Source organism: Crocuta crocuta, unplaced genomic scaffold (assembly GCF_008692635.1).
Source record: "Crocuta crocuta isolate KB4526 unplaced genomic scaffold, BGI_CrCroc_1.0 scaffold322, whole genome shotgun sequence".
Lineage (NCBI taxonomy): Eukaryota > Metazoa > Chordata > Mammalia > Carnivora > Hyaenidae > Crocuta > Crocuta crocuta.
Window position 1 is genome coordinate 4,405,799 of NW_027532592.1, and position 17,091 is coordinate 4,422,889.

Below are 17,091 nucleotides of genomic sequence, written 5' to 3' on the forward strand. Positions count from 1 at the left end.
CCCGCTGAGCCATTGGTCCCGCCCTGCTGGCTCGGCCCCACTGGCCCCGCCCCGCCGCGTCCCGGCTGCCTACGCGGAAGGCGGCCTCTCCCGCAGCCCAGCCGCACCTCGGCGCAAGACCTCTCGTGAGCTCTGCAGAGCGGGCTCTCGGCGGCGCCTGTCGGCCTCCTTGGGAAGCGGAAACCTCAGGAGAGCGCGGGTGCGGGGCCGCCAGAAACTGACTGAGACGAGAAGCCTCCGTCGTTGAGACGGAAGGGACGAGAGCCTGCCTTCCCGCGCCATCCAGCCTCGTCGGGGCCAGCACGGCGTCTCCCGAGAGGGGCGGCTGTTCCACAGCTTGTTACCACCTCTCCTGTCGAAAAGAAACGTGGGCCGAAAACTACAGAAAGGAAGATGACGTTCAAAAGCACGATTTATCCCCGCGTCCCGTCTGTCAGGGAGGAGCTCGGAGCTGCTCGGACTGCAGCCTCGGGACGAGGGTTCCCTCCCCGAGTCAGGAGGCCCCCTCCCCTCTCGTGTCAGGAAGTCCCCTCTCCAGGCAGGAGGTCCCCTGGCTGGTGAGGACCGGGGGTTTCAGGCCGGCGGGCTGAAGGTCACCTTTTGGGAGAGGCCAGACTGCAGTTGGGCTGGGTGTTAAGTCTTGGTTTGCTGACTGGGACTTGGCACGAGTGACGCTCCCCCCTTCCGATCCGCCCCCAGCCTGCCTCAGGACACAAAAACTTTAAGGCCTGGGCGCCACTCCCAGCTGCCCTCTGGACGCCTCGCAGTGCGTGCTGGTCCTCTGCGGTCAAGACTTCAGGCTCACGACGTTTAAGTGGCTCATTGTCTTCATTCCTCTCCTGACATTACAGCCCCGGGGGCCGATTTGCTTGGTGGTTAGCGCTGCCAACAGGCCTCTGCAGCTTTTGGGAAAGCCCAGCCCACCAGGGAGACCGCGGTGGTTCTGCGCTGGATGACCTCGGTGTCTGGAGTGCACTTCAGAGCCATTGCCCCCAAGCCCCAAACCAACCGGAATGGAGTCGGAAAAAGACTGAGTTGAAGGAGTCGCCTTTCTATGCGAAGTGGCTTGTTCAGTGATGTTAGGAGGCTGAGCTTCAGCTTTGGCAGAAATGTGACTCCTGATGCAGCAGGTGGTGGTGGCTACAGCCGGGACACCTCCTTGCTCAGCTATGATGTGATCAAGGCCTGTCCTGCCATCAAAAACAACTTTGGCCTTGGAGAGATGCCTGCGGCTGGTGAGATCTTTTTGTGATTGGAGGCATGCGATTTAGATAATCACGAGAAAGTGGGGGTGTGAATGTACTGTGACTTGGGAAGGTATTTGTGTGTCTAATTGGACAAGTGTGGTGATAATTGGAGAAGGGTGAAAACAAGGCACTGGGGGCTGTGGCCATGAAAGTTGGACTATATGAGTGACTTTTTAAAAAAAAATAGTTTATTGCCAAGTTGGTTTGCATATAACACCCAGTGCTCATACCCAGAAGTGCCCTCCTCCATGCCCATCACCCCCCTTCCCCTCTCCCTGANGCATGCAAACATATGGTAGCTGTCTTTCTCTGCCTGACTTATTTCTCTCAGCATAACATCCTCAAGTTCCATCCATGTTGTTACACATGGCCAGATTTCATTCTTTCTCATTGCCGTGTAGTATTCCACAGTGGAATATATGAGTGACTTCCAAGAGGGGAGTTTGTTTCTGAGGTATCCAGTGTCTGCACAGGACCAGACGTCAGGTGGAGCCTTCTTTTGCTGTGGGATTTGTACCCAAGGTTCGGGTCCCCGAAGTGTGGCTGTGTCTGAGGACCAGTATAGCCCCTTACATGGAGATTCGAGTGCAGTCTTTGCTCCTAGTGATTGCAAATCAGAAGGGTGGGAGAGAATTGGAAACATTGATTTGGACAATCCCAGCCAGATATCCAAGCTAGAAACATTCAGGAGCCGGGCCAGTTTACAGGTGTATAACAAATCCTCAAAGACAGCAAGACTAGAATCTAATGTCTACACAGGTGCAAACATACTTCTCCTCTCTATAATCACCCCCACTTTTTTTTTTCTACCAAGATAATCACAGTAAACAAATTGGTTTTTATTAAATTTGGCCTTATTTACATAGTGCAGCAAGAGTAGCAGTCAACCATATAAACTTTTATTTATTTTTCTTCGGCTAAGACAGCAGGAGATGGTTTATCATGCCCGTGTTACATGCAGCCACGAATGAAAACAGAATTAGTGCTGAAAGCCACAGGGCCCAGGGCAAAGGGCTAAAAGGGACTGTCTCTCAAAGGTGGCGGTCGCGATCAGTTTGTGACAGATGTTCTAGAGCCATTGAATCAAGCTCTAAAAAGGAGGCATGCAGTCCAACAGTTGGTAGCAGTGTCTCTGGCCTCTGGCTTTCCTTCTTTCTGCTCCTGTGGCTCCGTGGGTGCATAAGCTACTGGTTTACTTCGACCTCTGCCTCATCTTTGTTGTTCTTTGTTGCTTCAGCATGCACATTTGCTTCTTCTTCCACTTGGCTTTCTTGGCGCAGAGGTTCCCAAGAAGATGGTGCTAAGGCTGAGCCATATAAACTCTTTAAGGCTTGAACTTTTAAAAGCCTCTGAGGCCAGGAAGCAAGCCAAAGATTTTCATCACATATTACCTGCAATATTTATAGTTTGGGTGAATTCCTGTCTTCTTGAGTCCCCACCCCCCAAAATGCTAAGGTTCCTGGTTCTACCAGGAAGTGATATTCCTAACTTACCTGGTAAGACTGCCAAGAACCCTATGAACAAGGCTCCAGACCAGTTTATCTAAGAGTTCCCGAAGGCTGTGTGGTCATATCTGAGTTTATGCATGTCTCGTTCAAATATGACATTCCAGTCAAACCCTTGGTAAATAGCCAATGTTTCCAGTTGTTTCCTGTTACAAAGAGAACAGATTCTTACTGAACTTACGCAAATAACTATATTGGCATGAAAAGAATACTCAAGGGTTTCTGAATTATGGAGGCATCAGGTATGGAGAAAAGGTAAATATTTCATCTTTGTTTACAAAGGTATCCTTTACCAAATTGCTGTAAGTCACAGGTAGTTTAAGAGAATACATTTCCCTTAAGTCTAGAAAAACAAAACATTAAGGAACCAGCAGTGTTTCAAACAAAAAGTCGTTAAAAAATTATAATCATCCTCACAAGTTTTTTTCAGTCCAGTATAATTAGTTCTTATTCTGCTTGAATCTAGTTTTTCTGTTACTTCTGGAAATTTGTACCCAGTTTACTTTTATGATTTATCAGAAACATGTACTTTTCAGAGTCCTTTCCATGAATCTCTTTGAAGATGAAGCATTTTGCAGGAATACTTTTGCAAGTATCAAAATAAAGCAAGAAAATAGCTTTTTAATAATAGCCATTCTGACAGGTGTAAGGTGATACTCCACTATGGATTTCATTTGCATTTCCCTGATGGTTAGTAGTGATGTTAGCATCTTTTCGTGTGTGTGTGTGTGTGTGTGTGTGTGTGTGTGTGTGTGTTTGGATTTATTTATTTATTTACTTACTTACTTACTACTTACAGAGATAGCATGGGTTGGGGAGGGAGAGAGGGAGAGAGAATCCCATGCAGGCCCCACACTGTCAGCACAGAGCCCGATGTGGGGCTCAAACTCACACAGTGACCTAAGCTGAAACCAAAAATTGGACACTTAACCTACTGAGCCACCTGGGCACCCCTGTTGAGAATCTTTTCATGTGCCTGTTGGCCATCCGCATGTTTTCTTTGTCCTATCAGGTTCTGAATATCAACTTCCAAACTGGACAATTTCTGACCACAGAGCTACTCAAAAAGTCCTTTTGAATGAAATTCATCACCATTCTCATCCTCACCTGGCTTATCTTTTTCTAGTTTTTCTCCAAGCAGTAATATTCTTCAAATTATATATTTAAACTAAATAGTTGCTCCCCTCCCCACTACTCCATGAAAGTCTGATAAAAAGGGAGCTGCTGTGGTTAAAGTATGAAAGTTGGCCAGACGTAAACAAAGAAAAAATAGTAGATGTTAACAGAGGCTGGAGGAAGGGGTGGAGGGGAAAGGGAAGCTATCATTTAATGGGTACAGAGTTTCTGTTTGGGATGATAAAAAAAATAGTCCTGGAAATGGATAGTAGTGATGATTGTACTGCATTGTGAATATACTTAATGCCACTTAATTGTACACTTAAAGATGGTTAAAATGGTAAAATATGTACATTTCAACACACACATATACATAAAGAATAGAAACTTAAGAGAGATGTGAGACAACATTAAGATTATCTATATACATGTAATGGGAATGTAGGAAATTTTTTCAAAGAAAATAGTTGGAAACTATACAAATTTGATGAAAAACATTATTCTGTACATCCAAGAAGCACAATGGACTCCAAGCTCATGCACTCAATGGACAAAACAGGAGATCAACACCCAGACACATCATGGTAAAATGCTGAAAGACATGGAGAAAATCTTGAAAGAGTGAGAGAAAAAATGGCTCAATACATACAACGAACCCCCCCCCCCACACACACACAGAGCATTAACAGCTGACTCTGCATCAGAAACAGTGGAGACCAGAAGGCAGTGGGATGGCATATTCAAAGTACTAGGGGAAAACACCCTGGCAACTGAGAATCTTATCTGGCAAAGCAGTCTTTCAAATATGAAGGTAAAATACATTTCCAGATAAACATAAACTGAGAGAATTTGTTGCTCAGAGAGCCATTTGATAGGAAATACTAAAAGAAGTTCTTCAGGCTGAGAGCAAGTGACCCCAGAATGTAACTTGAGTCCACACGAAATAATAAAGAGCACCAATAAAGCTGAGTAATTATAAAAGACAGCATAAACACTTTTCTTCCACTTTCTTAACTGCCTTAAAAATCAGTTGTGTAGGGGCACCTGGGTGGGTCACTTGGTTAAGCATCTGGCCCTTGGTTTTGGCTCAGGTCTTGATCTCAGAGTCCGTGGATTCTAGCCCCACATTGGGCTCCATACTAACAGTGCGGAGCCAGCTTGAGATTCTCTCTCTCTCCTCTCTCTTCCCGTCCCCCGCTCATTCTCTCTCTCTCAAAACAGATAAACTTAAAAATAGCAAAATAAAAATGTTTTTTTAAAAAGCAGTTATATAAAACAATATGTATATAATTGTATTGTTGACACTATAGCATATAGAAATATAAAATATTTAACAATAACAGCACAAAAGATGTGATGGGAGCAAAGCTCCCTGGGATCAAGGAAATGACACCAGGTGGTAACTCAAATCCACAGAAACAAATGAAGAGAAATGAAAACGGTAAATAAGAAGGCTAGTATAACAAACTCTATATACAGTTTCTTTCCTCTCAGTTTCTTTCTGAGGCATAAAATTATATAAACTAACAATTATAATGGTGTATTTGGGACTTGTAACATACATGGATGTAATATGTTTAATGATAGTAGCACAAAGTGGAGGGAAAGCAAATTGTAACTATAGAGGAGTAACATTTCTATGTCACTAGAATTAGGTTACAGTAAACTTAAAATATTCTGATAAGTGAGTTGTATATGGTAAGCCCTAGAACAACCACCATGAAACTAACAAAAACATGTTGTGAAAAAATCATTAAAGGAATTAAAATTTTACACAAGAAAATACTAAATACAAAAGAAAGCAGTAAGGAGGAATAGAGGGGGGAAAAGACAAGAGATATATAAGAAACAAAAAGTAAAATAGCAAAGATAAATCCAGCTATCTCGATAATAACATTAAATGTGAATGTATTAAAGAATCCAATCCAAAAGCAGAGATAAAAAAATAAGCTCCAATTACAGATCTTCCTTGACTTCCAATAGGGTTGTGTCCTGATAAACCCATGGTAAGTTAAAAATATAAACTCTAAGTCAAAATACATTCAATACACCTAACCTACAGAACATCACAGCTTAGCTTTGCATACTTTAAATGTGCTCAGAACACTTACACTGGCCTATATTGGGCAAAACCACCCAACACAAAACCTATTTTATAATAAAGTGTTGAATATCTCAAATAACTTATGGAATATATTGTACTGAATGTGAAAAGCAGAACAGTTAAGTGTATCAGTTGTTTACCCTCGTGATCACATGGCTGCTTGGATGCTGTGGCTCACCATTGCCACCAAGCATCACAAAACAGTGTTGTCTCACACAGGAAAAAATAAAAAATTCAAGGGCGCCTGGGTGGCTCAGTTGGGTGAGCATCCGATTCAGTTTCAGCTCAGGTCATGATCTCAGTTTCATGGATTTGAGCCCCGTGTCAGGCTGTGCTGATAGCTACTGTGCTGATATTGTGGAGCCTGCTTGATATTCTCTCTCTCTCTCTCTCTCTCTCTCTCTCTCTCTCTCTCCCTCCCCCACTCACTCTGTCTCTCTCAATATCAATAAACTTAAAAATAAAAAAACGAAAATTTGAAATTCAAAGTATGGTGTCTACTGACTGCATATTGCTTTCACACCATCATAACATCAAAAAATCATTAGCCAAACCATCTTAAGTTGGGGACTGTCTATATGTAGTGACTATAGGAGACACACTTCTGATTCAGAGATACAAATAACTTGAAAATAAAATAATGGGAAAAGATATCATGCAAACAGCCACCATAAGAAAGCTGGAGTGGTTTTGCAAATATCAGACATAACAGAGTTGAAACACAGAGATAAAGAGGGACATTTTATATTGATAACAAAACTGATAGAAGTGAGGGGACAAGTAGTTCAACAGTAATAGCTGGAGACTTGAATACCCCACTTCCAATAATAGAGAGAACAATTAGACATGATCCACACGGGAATAGAAGACTTGAAAACACTATGAACCCACTAGACCTAAAAAGTACCTGTAGAGTACTCTACATAAAAATAGCAGAATATGTATTCTCAGATGCACATGGAACAGCCTCTTGGATACACCTCATCTTAGGTCATAAACTAAGCTTCAAAAAGTAAAAGGGATTGCAACAATACAACATTTGTTTTCTGACTGCAGTGGAATGAAAGTCGAAATAGAAAGAAATTTGGGGAATTCACACATATGTGGGAATTAAACAACACAGTCCTAAATAACCCATGGGTCAAAGACACATCACAAGGAAAATTAGAAAATACTTTGAAATGAATGAAAATTAAGACAAAGAACAGGAAAATGACGGGGCACAGCAACTCAGTACTTAGAGGGAGATCTATAGCTGTCAATGCTTTTATTTATTCCCAACATCTTTATTGTTTTTTTTTTTTTTACTGTGATAAAATACACACAACATAAATTTACTACCTTAACTATGGTTTATGTGTATAGTTCAGTGATGTTAAGTCCATTCATGTTGTGCAGCCATCACCACCTGCCAACTTCAGAACAGTTTCTATCATGCAAAACTGAAACTCTCTACCCACACCCCTCTCCCCAGCTTCTGGCAGCCATCATTCTGTTTTCCATGTCTGATTTTGACTCATCTAAGTACCTTATATAAGTGGAATCACAGTATTTGTCCTATGTGACTGGCTTATTTCACTCAGCATGATGCCCTCAAGGTTCATCCACGTTGCAGCAGGTGTCAGACTCTCCTCGCTTTTGAAGGCTGAATAGTATTCTATTGTGTGCATACACCATGTTTTGTTTATGCATCCATCTGTCAGTGGACAATTGGGTTGCTTCCACATTTTCGCTATTATGAAGAGCTTCTATTAACATGGTGCGCAAATATCTCTTCAAGATCCTGCTTTCTAATTCTTTTATATGCCCAGAAATGGAATGGCTGGATCAGGTGGTAATTCTGTTTTTAATTTTTTAATGTTTGCCAACTTATTAAAGGATGACAAAGGATATGAACCAACAGCCAGATGGAATTGATGCACAGGGTGAGGTATGGGGAAAGGACTTGGAACTTCCATGTCCCCTACATCTTCCATGTCCCACATCTCCATGTGTTCACCAACCCAGAAGTTCTTATTTATTGCTTTACGGGCTCATCACACTGTTTTCCACGGCAGCGGTACCATTCTTACATTACTGCCAACAAAACAGGATAGTTCCAATTTCTCTACATCCTTGCCAATATTTATTTACTTTAAATTTTTAAAAATGTTTATTTTTGAGAGAGAGAGAGAGAGAGGGATGGAGGGAGGGGTAAAGAAAGAAGGAGACACAGAATTCAACAGGATCCAGGCTCTGAGCTGTCAGTACAGAGCCCAACGTGGGGCTTGAGCTTATGAGCTGTGAGATCATGACCTGAGCTGCAGCCACTTAACTGACTGAGCCACCCAGGCATCCTTGATTTTTTTAAAATTATTTTATATATTTTTTAATGTTTATTTTTGAGACAGTATGAGCAGGGGAGGGGCAGAGAGGAAGACACAGAATCTGAAGCAGGCTCCAGGCTCTGAAATGTCAGTACAGAGCCTGATGTAGAGCTCAAACCCATGAACCATGAGATCACGACCTGAGCCAGGCAGACACTAAACCGAGCCACCCAGGCGCCCCATTTTTGTGTTTTAAATGTAACAGCAACCATCATAGTGGATGTGAGGTGTTATCTCATTGTAGTTTTGATTTGCATTTCCCTAATGGGTGGTCATAAGCATCTTTATATGTGCTTCTTGGCCATTTGTACATACTCTTTGGAGAAATGTCTATTCAAGTCCTTACATAGTTTTAATTGTTTTTTATTGTTGGAATTTAGGAGTTCTTTATACATTGTGGATATTAACCACTTATCAGACACATGACTTGCAAATATTTAGTCCCATTTTGTGGGTTGTCTTTTAACTCTGTCCATAGTGTCTTTTGACAAAACTTTTAAATTTTCATGAAATCTAATTTGTGAACTTGATTTGTATATGTTCATTTCATTGAAATTCTGAATATTCAGTTTTAGAGCTGGAGGAAATTTTGAAAAGAAGGCTAATATTCTTCCCTGGCAGGGCAAATGAACTGGTAGCGATCATGCTTTTGAATTAATCAGCAACATATAGTAAGGCAACTATGGACTTGTGTTAGTGGTCTCAGACCCCATCTACTGTTAGGATTGCCTCTTATTTAAGATTAGAGGTTCTAGAAGCCTTACAAATGTTTCACCTGTATGCCTAGGGTGAATCCATTACCAAAAAAACTTTAGGACAAAAGTTGTCTTCTCCAAGCCCAGCTGTTTTGTGATAAGTTCTGTAAGTTTGTTACTCTTAACATTAGCGATTTTCCCACTGGCTGCTTCTAGTAGATGTATAGAATGTTCATCTATATATTTATTATTGAACTTAAGAGTTAATGTAATCTAGTCTCAAAGCTCCCAGCTCCTTTAGAATATAGTATTGTGTAGCAGGAAGTACCTGAGCTTTGGAGGCAGGCAGGTCTGTGTTCAAATCCCACTCAGGCACTTGCTTGTATAATCCCGCAGCTGTGCTACCTACCCTGTGTTTAGCTTCCATAGCTAGAGTAAACCCTGCTTTCAAAGGCAGCTGTGAAGCCTGTAGGAACGAACATACAGAAAACGCACATACAACAGTCCCTCTGGGTGCGGCAGCTAGGAATAGTGTTTGTTGGAAGCAGAGCTCCACAATCTTTTATGCATGAAATACAAAGAAAACAAGTAGCACTGGTTACAACACATTTATTTACGTACCCTGTTGTGTGACCGGGAGGTGCTTTTCACTTCCAATAATCGAATTCGGTTATAACAATTAAAATTCCAGAAGGTAAACTAGTAATTTATTGTTGCTCATGAGCATAAGTAAACAGACATGGTACCACATAAAGGAATTTTAAACACTTCTCAACTTTTGGTAATAGCTTCGAATATGGACCGTATACTTTGGCAGTGGACCTAATAAATCACCAGTAAGCTTGTAAATTCTCTTCAGACACAACAGGAAAAATTTAGATTTAACTTCTGAATTTTAGGAATTTAACAAAGAATCTTAGGAAGCTGGAAAAGGCCAACATTACTTAAGCCTATCATACTTACCACAAATGCAACAGACTGCTATTAAAAATAAAATGGTAAGCAGCAGTCAGCTAATTGCTAGTTTCATTTTTTAGATTAGTATTTTTTTAAAAAGATTTGACCTCAGATGGCAGGCTGTACAGAAGTTTGTTATTTCTGAGGAGTTTTAAATTATTAATTAACCTTTTGTGGACTAAAGGGACTCAGATCTCAAGAAATTGGATGGCATTATTAAATTGGGACTTTATATTATAGGTTAGAAATAGCCATTTCCAAGAGAGAGTGTCACAGAGGACGTTTCCTTTCGGAATGCCTTATTCTTGGTCTCAAATCGTACTTGCATATTTTTAGAGGGTTTGGTAAGTACTAACAAATGGGTACTCAAGGCTAGGGCAGGATGTAAGAGTGTGCTGATCACCAAGTATGAGATTTTACATCACATTAAATTAAAATTATATACTGTTGGAAATAAGATAGGGAGTTCCTAGATCCTAGAAAATATTATGGCTAAGGAAATAGAGAACTCAAGAATCCACCTCGAAGAAACTATTCCAGGAAAAAAGAGTTAAGTGCCCTGTCTTAAGGAAAAGTTTATTAGTAATAAGGAACAACTGGGACGTCATACATCGTTTCTTTGGAGATTAAAGTGCGGGCTATGACGTGGCATATAAAATAATGCATAAAATAGTGCAATCCTCAGGTGCCATCACTTTTGTTTATTACACATAACCTATGTTCATGTGTCCATTTCTTCTTAAAAAAAATCCAACTGTAGTGACACCTTTAGCTTATTTATTTAGGCATTACTTATACTGTTTTACCCACCTTTGGGGCTACATAGAACATTTTAACATTTTAACAAGTAGAATAACAGCGCATACATCTTGAAACTACTAGAGATTAAGGCAAGCCCCTGTAAAGTTCAGTACTCCAAAAAACATGTTTTACAAAAAAAAAAAAAGCTGCTTCCAAAACCAGTGGCTTTAGACAAGATGGCACCCAAGTTTTTAAAACAGTGTGATTGAGTACTCTGACCACATCTGTGTTTGCCCCATTATAATTTCCAGGCTCTGGACATAAAAGAGCTGAAAAGCAGCAGGTTCTGTAACCTCATGTTCTGAAATAATCCGTCTTTCAGATTACGGCCCTGTTAGGGTGAGGCAGGGGCCAGTCCCCGTCATTTCCTTCTTGCACCTTTCCACACGGCATTTGTCTGTGACGCTCACCTTACCCAGTTTACAAGCGGGTGCGACCCATTACAATAGAGAAAGCTCCCCTGAAAAGCAGCCGAGGGAGGGGACAATGGTGATTCGTGAAGCGTGGTCCCAGGACAACACAACTCACACATGGCACCAAAGTGCCTACCGTCTGACCCAGGGCGAGGCGGCTCCCATGCGGGAGGTTCATCTACGGCTTTCCTGCCACCATGTTGCCAGTTTTAGCTGAGCCCAATACTTTGTCATCTGTTGAACCTTAAATACCACTGTCCAAAAGCAAGTACAACAGCCATCAAATTGGTCAAGGCACTATCCTAACATGCTTTTCAGCAAGAGATCTTCAGCCAGATTTAAGCCTCAAACAGCCACTGATGGATGTGCTGTGTGCTTCATCCCAGACCGCGATGAACACAGACCTCACGACACGCAGTTATAGCTGTATCCTCTGGAAATGTGGATTTTGAAACAGAAAAATCTACCTTCTGATAGTGTGAATGCCTTTTATGGAAGCCAAACACTCGTGTTAACTAATGGAAGACTACACATACATTTAGGGTATCTATATGTGGTTTACAAAGGAGCCCAGGAAAGTAAATAATTCATTAACAACTGTTGATCATCTGAGGTTCTATCCCTTTGATGCATCAGGATCCTACTTTGTAAACCTGTAAACATGTTACTTTAAAGAGTCTTCCTATTACCAGGAAAGCAGACTAGTAAAGGCCATGAGTATTCCGGTGGGCCTGCTCCAAAGTTAGGACAATATGGCTAAATCCTAGGATTACAAAAACGAGACCTGCTGAGAAAATGAGTTCCAGACGGGGACTTTTATGGATGACCTTGGCTGACAAATGTTTTTTGGAAATTGTTTTATTTTAAAATTACCTTCCCAACAAACCATGTAACACTTGTATGTTATGGTGTTTCATTGCAAACATACTACATTGTAAATGGAGTTTCCAAGTCAGACAAAGAATGGACCAAAATCTAAGGACAATATTATGTAAGGACAATATTAAAAATGGATAAGAAAAAGTTCCGTTTGGTGAGGTTAAAGGATGCATAACCATGTCGTGTTGGACGGATAAAAAGGGTGGTAACCTTGTGCTTTTATTCAACTAAGGGACTTACCAAATCCTTAGGTTTTATGCAGGTGTCAGACTCCCACCTGGAAAGGGACAGTTTTCTATATTACACCTAAACTTATTTTAAATAACCGAAGCCCACGGCAACAGTTTAAAAGAACTTACCAAATAATAACTACATAACTTAGTACATTAAAATAAACCTAGGACAGTAATAGGTGGATGTCTCAAAAATATACAACTGGGGGAAATAACCACCGCACACAATTTGGAGGTTGTTAAAGTGACCGCTTAGAAGGGTGAACAGTGCAAGACATGCTTTTCCAGTTACACGCTCAAAACAGGAGTGCAAACGAAATTAAAGCTTTTGTTTAAAGATGTAGGATAAGGAAAGCTTGAAATTAATATTTAGAAGCTTCCCTCAGGTCATCCCCCAGAAATGAAATGATCAAAATGCTTTTTCATTGTACGATTTTCTTCAATGAGCTTTCTTTCAATGGCAAAACTGCATCCCACAAGCTGGGTCCCCTACTCACCCCCGTGGCAATCACCACACGGCTCCATGAGCACACACGGTGGTGAGTGAGGGGTACCTGTAGTCACTAGAGTCCGACATCGATAGAGCCTTGGAGTTTGGGGTTCTGCCTTGGCCAGTGTACCTGAACCCTACAGAGAACAGACAAAGCGATGGGCTTCAGAGCCCTCTCGTTCCTATGAGACTGGAGGGCAAATGGACTAACAAGATTCCTCCCTAGAGGCAAGCTGTTGGGGTGGAGGATGTTAAGCGCTGAAAGAAACCACTGCTGCTCTAGAAAGTGGAGAAGTACAGAGGTTCAAGATCAATACCAGTGCAAGAGCTTTTTAAGTGAGTTGACTAGGCGATGCATGCATCCATCCATGCAAATGTAGGACATGGCCCCCAAAGAGAACTGAAAACATGTATCTAACAACTGGAGAAGTCCCTTGCCAGTAGTTTATAAAAATAGATAGTCAATACTGTAGAGGCCCCTTCTACAGTCAACACTATGGAAGCCGGTCTTAGTTACCCATTACTTCAATACCAAAAAGCATTTACTACTTTTCAGACATTCCAGACAAAGGTCACTTATAACAAAAACTCAGCTTTTTTTTTAAACAAGATACTGTCCATTTAAAAAGTAGGTCTCTTCTTTCAAGTGAAACAGGACATTTTCTGTATTCGACTTAACTTCTAGTCTGTCCAGACTGCTTTGTCCTTCTGTAATGTGCATATACGCAGGACGAATAAACCGACTTAAACATCATCTGCACAGAAAAAAGTTAACAACTCGACATGATCGAGCAGGTCCGGTTAGTACAAATCTATTGCAAAGTAAAAAGACTCTGTGCGTCAGTCCCACTGGGAGGTGGGGACGCGGCGTCTCAGTCGGGAGGGTTCCAGCGGGAGGTGTGTCCCGAAAGCTGAGAAGCCGAACTGGCATCGGGGCCCACGTCACCGTCACCGTCACCGCCAATGCCACTGCTGAGGCTGCTAGGCCTGGTCCCCCTCTGCAGCTCCAGGAACGTTCCGCCTCACTTCCGGTTCCGGAGCCGCTTAGATTTCCTAAGAGAGTCTGTGGCCTCTCCTGCCTTTTTCCGCTTCCGGGGTGCCTCCTCGCCGTGGCCTGATGCCGAGGCGTCTCCAACGGCACTCTCCATGACTTCCCGCAGCTTGTGTTCCAGCTCGGCCAGCCGCGCGCTCTGCTCGCCAATGATCTGCGTCTGTTCCAGCAGCTTCTGGTCCTGGTCCTGAAGCTGCTTCTGCTGCTCCTGCACTTTGGTGCGCAGCTCCGAGACCTCCCGCCTAAGCACAGTCACCCCCGCGCCGTTGGTCTTCACCTGCTGCTGGAGCTTGGTGACCTCCTGTCGCGAGGGGTTTTGCTTGGAGAAGAGCTGCATGGTCGTCAGGGCCGCAGAAGGTCCCGGAACTGTGGAGGGAGTTTTAAATGGTCAATCACTTCAAATATCTCCCACCTAGCAACACTTCAGTAATGAGACTCATTTTGAAGTGGGATATCCTTGTAGCAGGACTTCCCCTAGTGCCTCTTGGCAGCTCACTTGGTTTACTGGGTTAACAGTACCGGAGTCTGACTTCTGATTCTCGTGTTCATGCAGCAGGATGCACACCGCCAGCAAGTAGAGAAGGGCACTTACTGGCGTAAACCTATTTTAAATATTATAAAACATTTTTAAGACTTACTGAGAAAACACAAGTAGTAAAATTAGAATATGATTCTTTTCTGTCTTATTTCCCACAAGCAAGTACAAATGTTCAAGTTCGAAGTAGAGGCCTATCATGTTCTTATGTCCTCTCTGCACTTAGATGTAAAAGCTTCAACTTCAGCCAAACAGATGACATCAAAAAGGGGACTACACTGCACACAATGATCAGGAAGAGTTTCTGACGTGATGCAGGAAGACTCTGCTTTAGGAATAATATAATGTAACACGGGCATAAAAATCACTATCATAGGGGCGCCTGGGTGACTCAGTTGTTAAGTATCTGACTCTTGGTTTCTGCTCAGGTCATGATCTAGGTTCAGGAATTTGACCCCAGCATAGGGTTCTGCACTGACAGTGAGGGGCCTGCTTAGGATTCTCTCTTCTTTCTCTTTCTCTGCCCCTCCTTCTGTCTCTCTCACCACCTCTCCCCATCTCTGCCCCATCCTCACTCACACACTCTGTCCCTGTCTCTCTCTCTCAAAATAAACTAAAACAAAAAAACCCCCACTATCACAAATAACCTACTTAAAAGAAAATGTTATCTCTTGTTTTCTACAAGGACCAGGTAGATCCAATGCATACCCTGTACCCATCTAACTTTCTCCTGCACACATACATAAGCAGGCTATTTTCCTCGACTGACGCATCCCTCCCCCCCTCTCTCTGCTTACCTTTATCTGATGTCCACAAATACATCAAGGCTTTGATCAATTCTTACCTCTTGTGAACTCTCAATCAGACCAGTCAACAATGACTTTATTTTCCTTAAGATTCTGTCTCTCCTAATCGTTTGGCATTTAAATGACACTTTTTTAAAATATTTCTTTTGCCAGTGATAATTTAATTTTGAGTCTGGATGGGTCTTACCTTTTGACACCTTTTGAGAGCAGACACCACGTATTATACTACCTTTTAGTCTCCACAGGATACAGTACAGCACTGTGCTCATAATAGGTACTCAATAAATAATTGATGTATTAATGCTAAGATGCTGTAGGCTTTATTATTAAATTACAGAGAGCCACTCAATTACCCCACTGAATACTCCAGGGAGCTAATAATCCAAACAAAACAAGACGTTTTACTAAAGTTTTTTCCTGATTTAAAGTATTTGCAAGGGTAGAAGATATTTTGAACAATTTGGTCTTTTAGTAGTAAGGGCACGAATCTCTAGGCTATGATATACTTTTGCAAAATAGCTACCACAGAAGAAGTGACAGAGTTTAAAATAGCTTTATGCACCCTGTCTTTTAAAGTAGCAAGCAGACAGCCTGGGGAAATAACTGCCTGAATATTCCATGAAGAATCTGGGGTTCTATTTCTCATGTTTTTAATTCTGTTTTAGCATAATGGACATTAACTAGTCAGAAACAAAACAAAACAACCCTGCATCTGTAACTTTTCACCCAGAAATTCTGACAAGACCTATTGTGAGTCGATAGCTATGGATATGTACAAGGATTGAGCCATGGGACTGGCTTAACATGGGACATGCTTAACAGTAGTGGATCAGTTACACAAGTTATGGTCTATAATCAATGTGTCATTAAAGCCCATGTTGCAGATATACATTTACGCACAGAAAAGGTCAAGATATATGATTAAATGGGGAGGAAAAGCAAGTTACCAACTCCATATGCTACTTTAAACTGAACATATGAACAAGAGATACCTGGAGGAGAGCCCATGAGTCTTCCAGATACATCTGACCCTGGTAATTTCCTCTTTAGAATTGGAACAATCTTTTCATCGAAGTACTCCATTGCCATGGAGGAAATATCCCTTAACTCTTGAAGTACTTCATGAGCTCGCTGAGGGGCTCTGGTAGAATTGACGTATCTCAACACACGATAAATCTCATCGATCACCTAAAATAAAGAGTTCTCATTAGCACTTTCCAGTTTGCTTTTAAAAGGCAGTGGCTAAATAAGGAGAGAAGGGCCGACTTCTGCGGTCTCCCCAGAGACCTAAGGCCTGGGCTTGCCCTCACACATTTCATTCGCAATAAAGATCTTCTGTATCAGGCACAGGGGACAGGGGAAGCTGCATGGATAAAATACAGCTCCTGCTCTGAAGGGGACCGTAGCGAAACCAGGGTGACACATGTGTGGGGCATGGGCCGCCAGACAAACCGGAGGCCTGGAGCGGGTCTGCTGTGTCCGGTGTGCGAGCAGGGTGGAGGCATTTCTCCCCCGAGCTGCTTCGCCTCAGCCCCAGTGCCTCCCACAGCCCCAGGCCCCTGGCCCACTTTCCCGCTTGCTGTTGGCAGGGGCTCGATCCTCTGCGGTTCTGTTTCTCTAGGGCTGGACATGCACCTGAATGAGGTGTCCTTAGATCCCACTTTCCCGCGGTCCCAAAGGGTAGCGAGAGACCCCTTCTCCCTTCACGGGGAACTGCCAGTGGAGGAAACACAGGTGTGGCAAACACGGAGGAAAAACGGTCTGACCACCCTGGCTCCCAATTCTTTTGCTGGAATGGTTGCTGAACCTGCCGGAGGCATTTCCTCCCTCAGCTTTAATCTCGAGAAGGAACTAATAAATTATACCTGTCAATTCATTCCTACCATAGTCTCT

General features: G+C 42.5%; 1 protein-coding gene across 1 annotated transcript in view; it reads right to left on the bottom strand.

The window, feature by feature from the left end:
- Positions 1 to 9,626: 9,626 nt before the first annotated feature.
- Positions 9,627 to 17,091, bottom strand: part of FBXO28 (F-box protein 28) — a 31,200-nt gene continuing 23,735 nt past the window's right edge. Inside the window, 2 exon segments of the mRNA XM_077779849.1 lie at positions 9,627 to 14,223; positions 16,191 to 16,386. Coding sequence (XP_077635975.1) covers positions 13,829 to 14,223; positions 16,191 to 16,386 — 591 coding nt within the window. The 3' untranslated portion in view covers positions 9,627 to 13,828.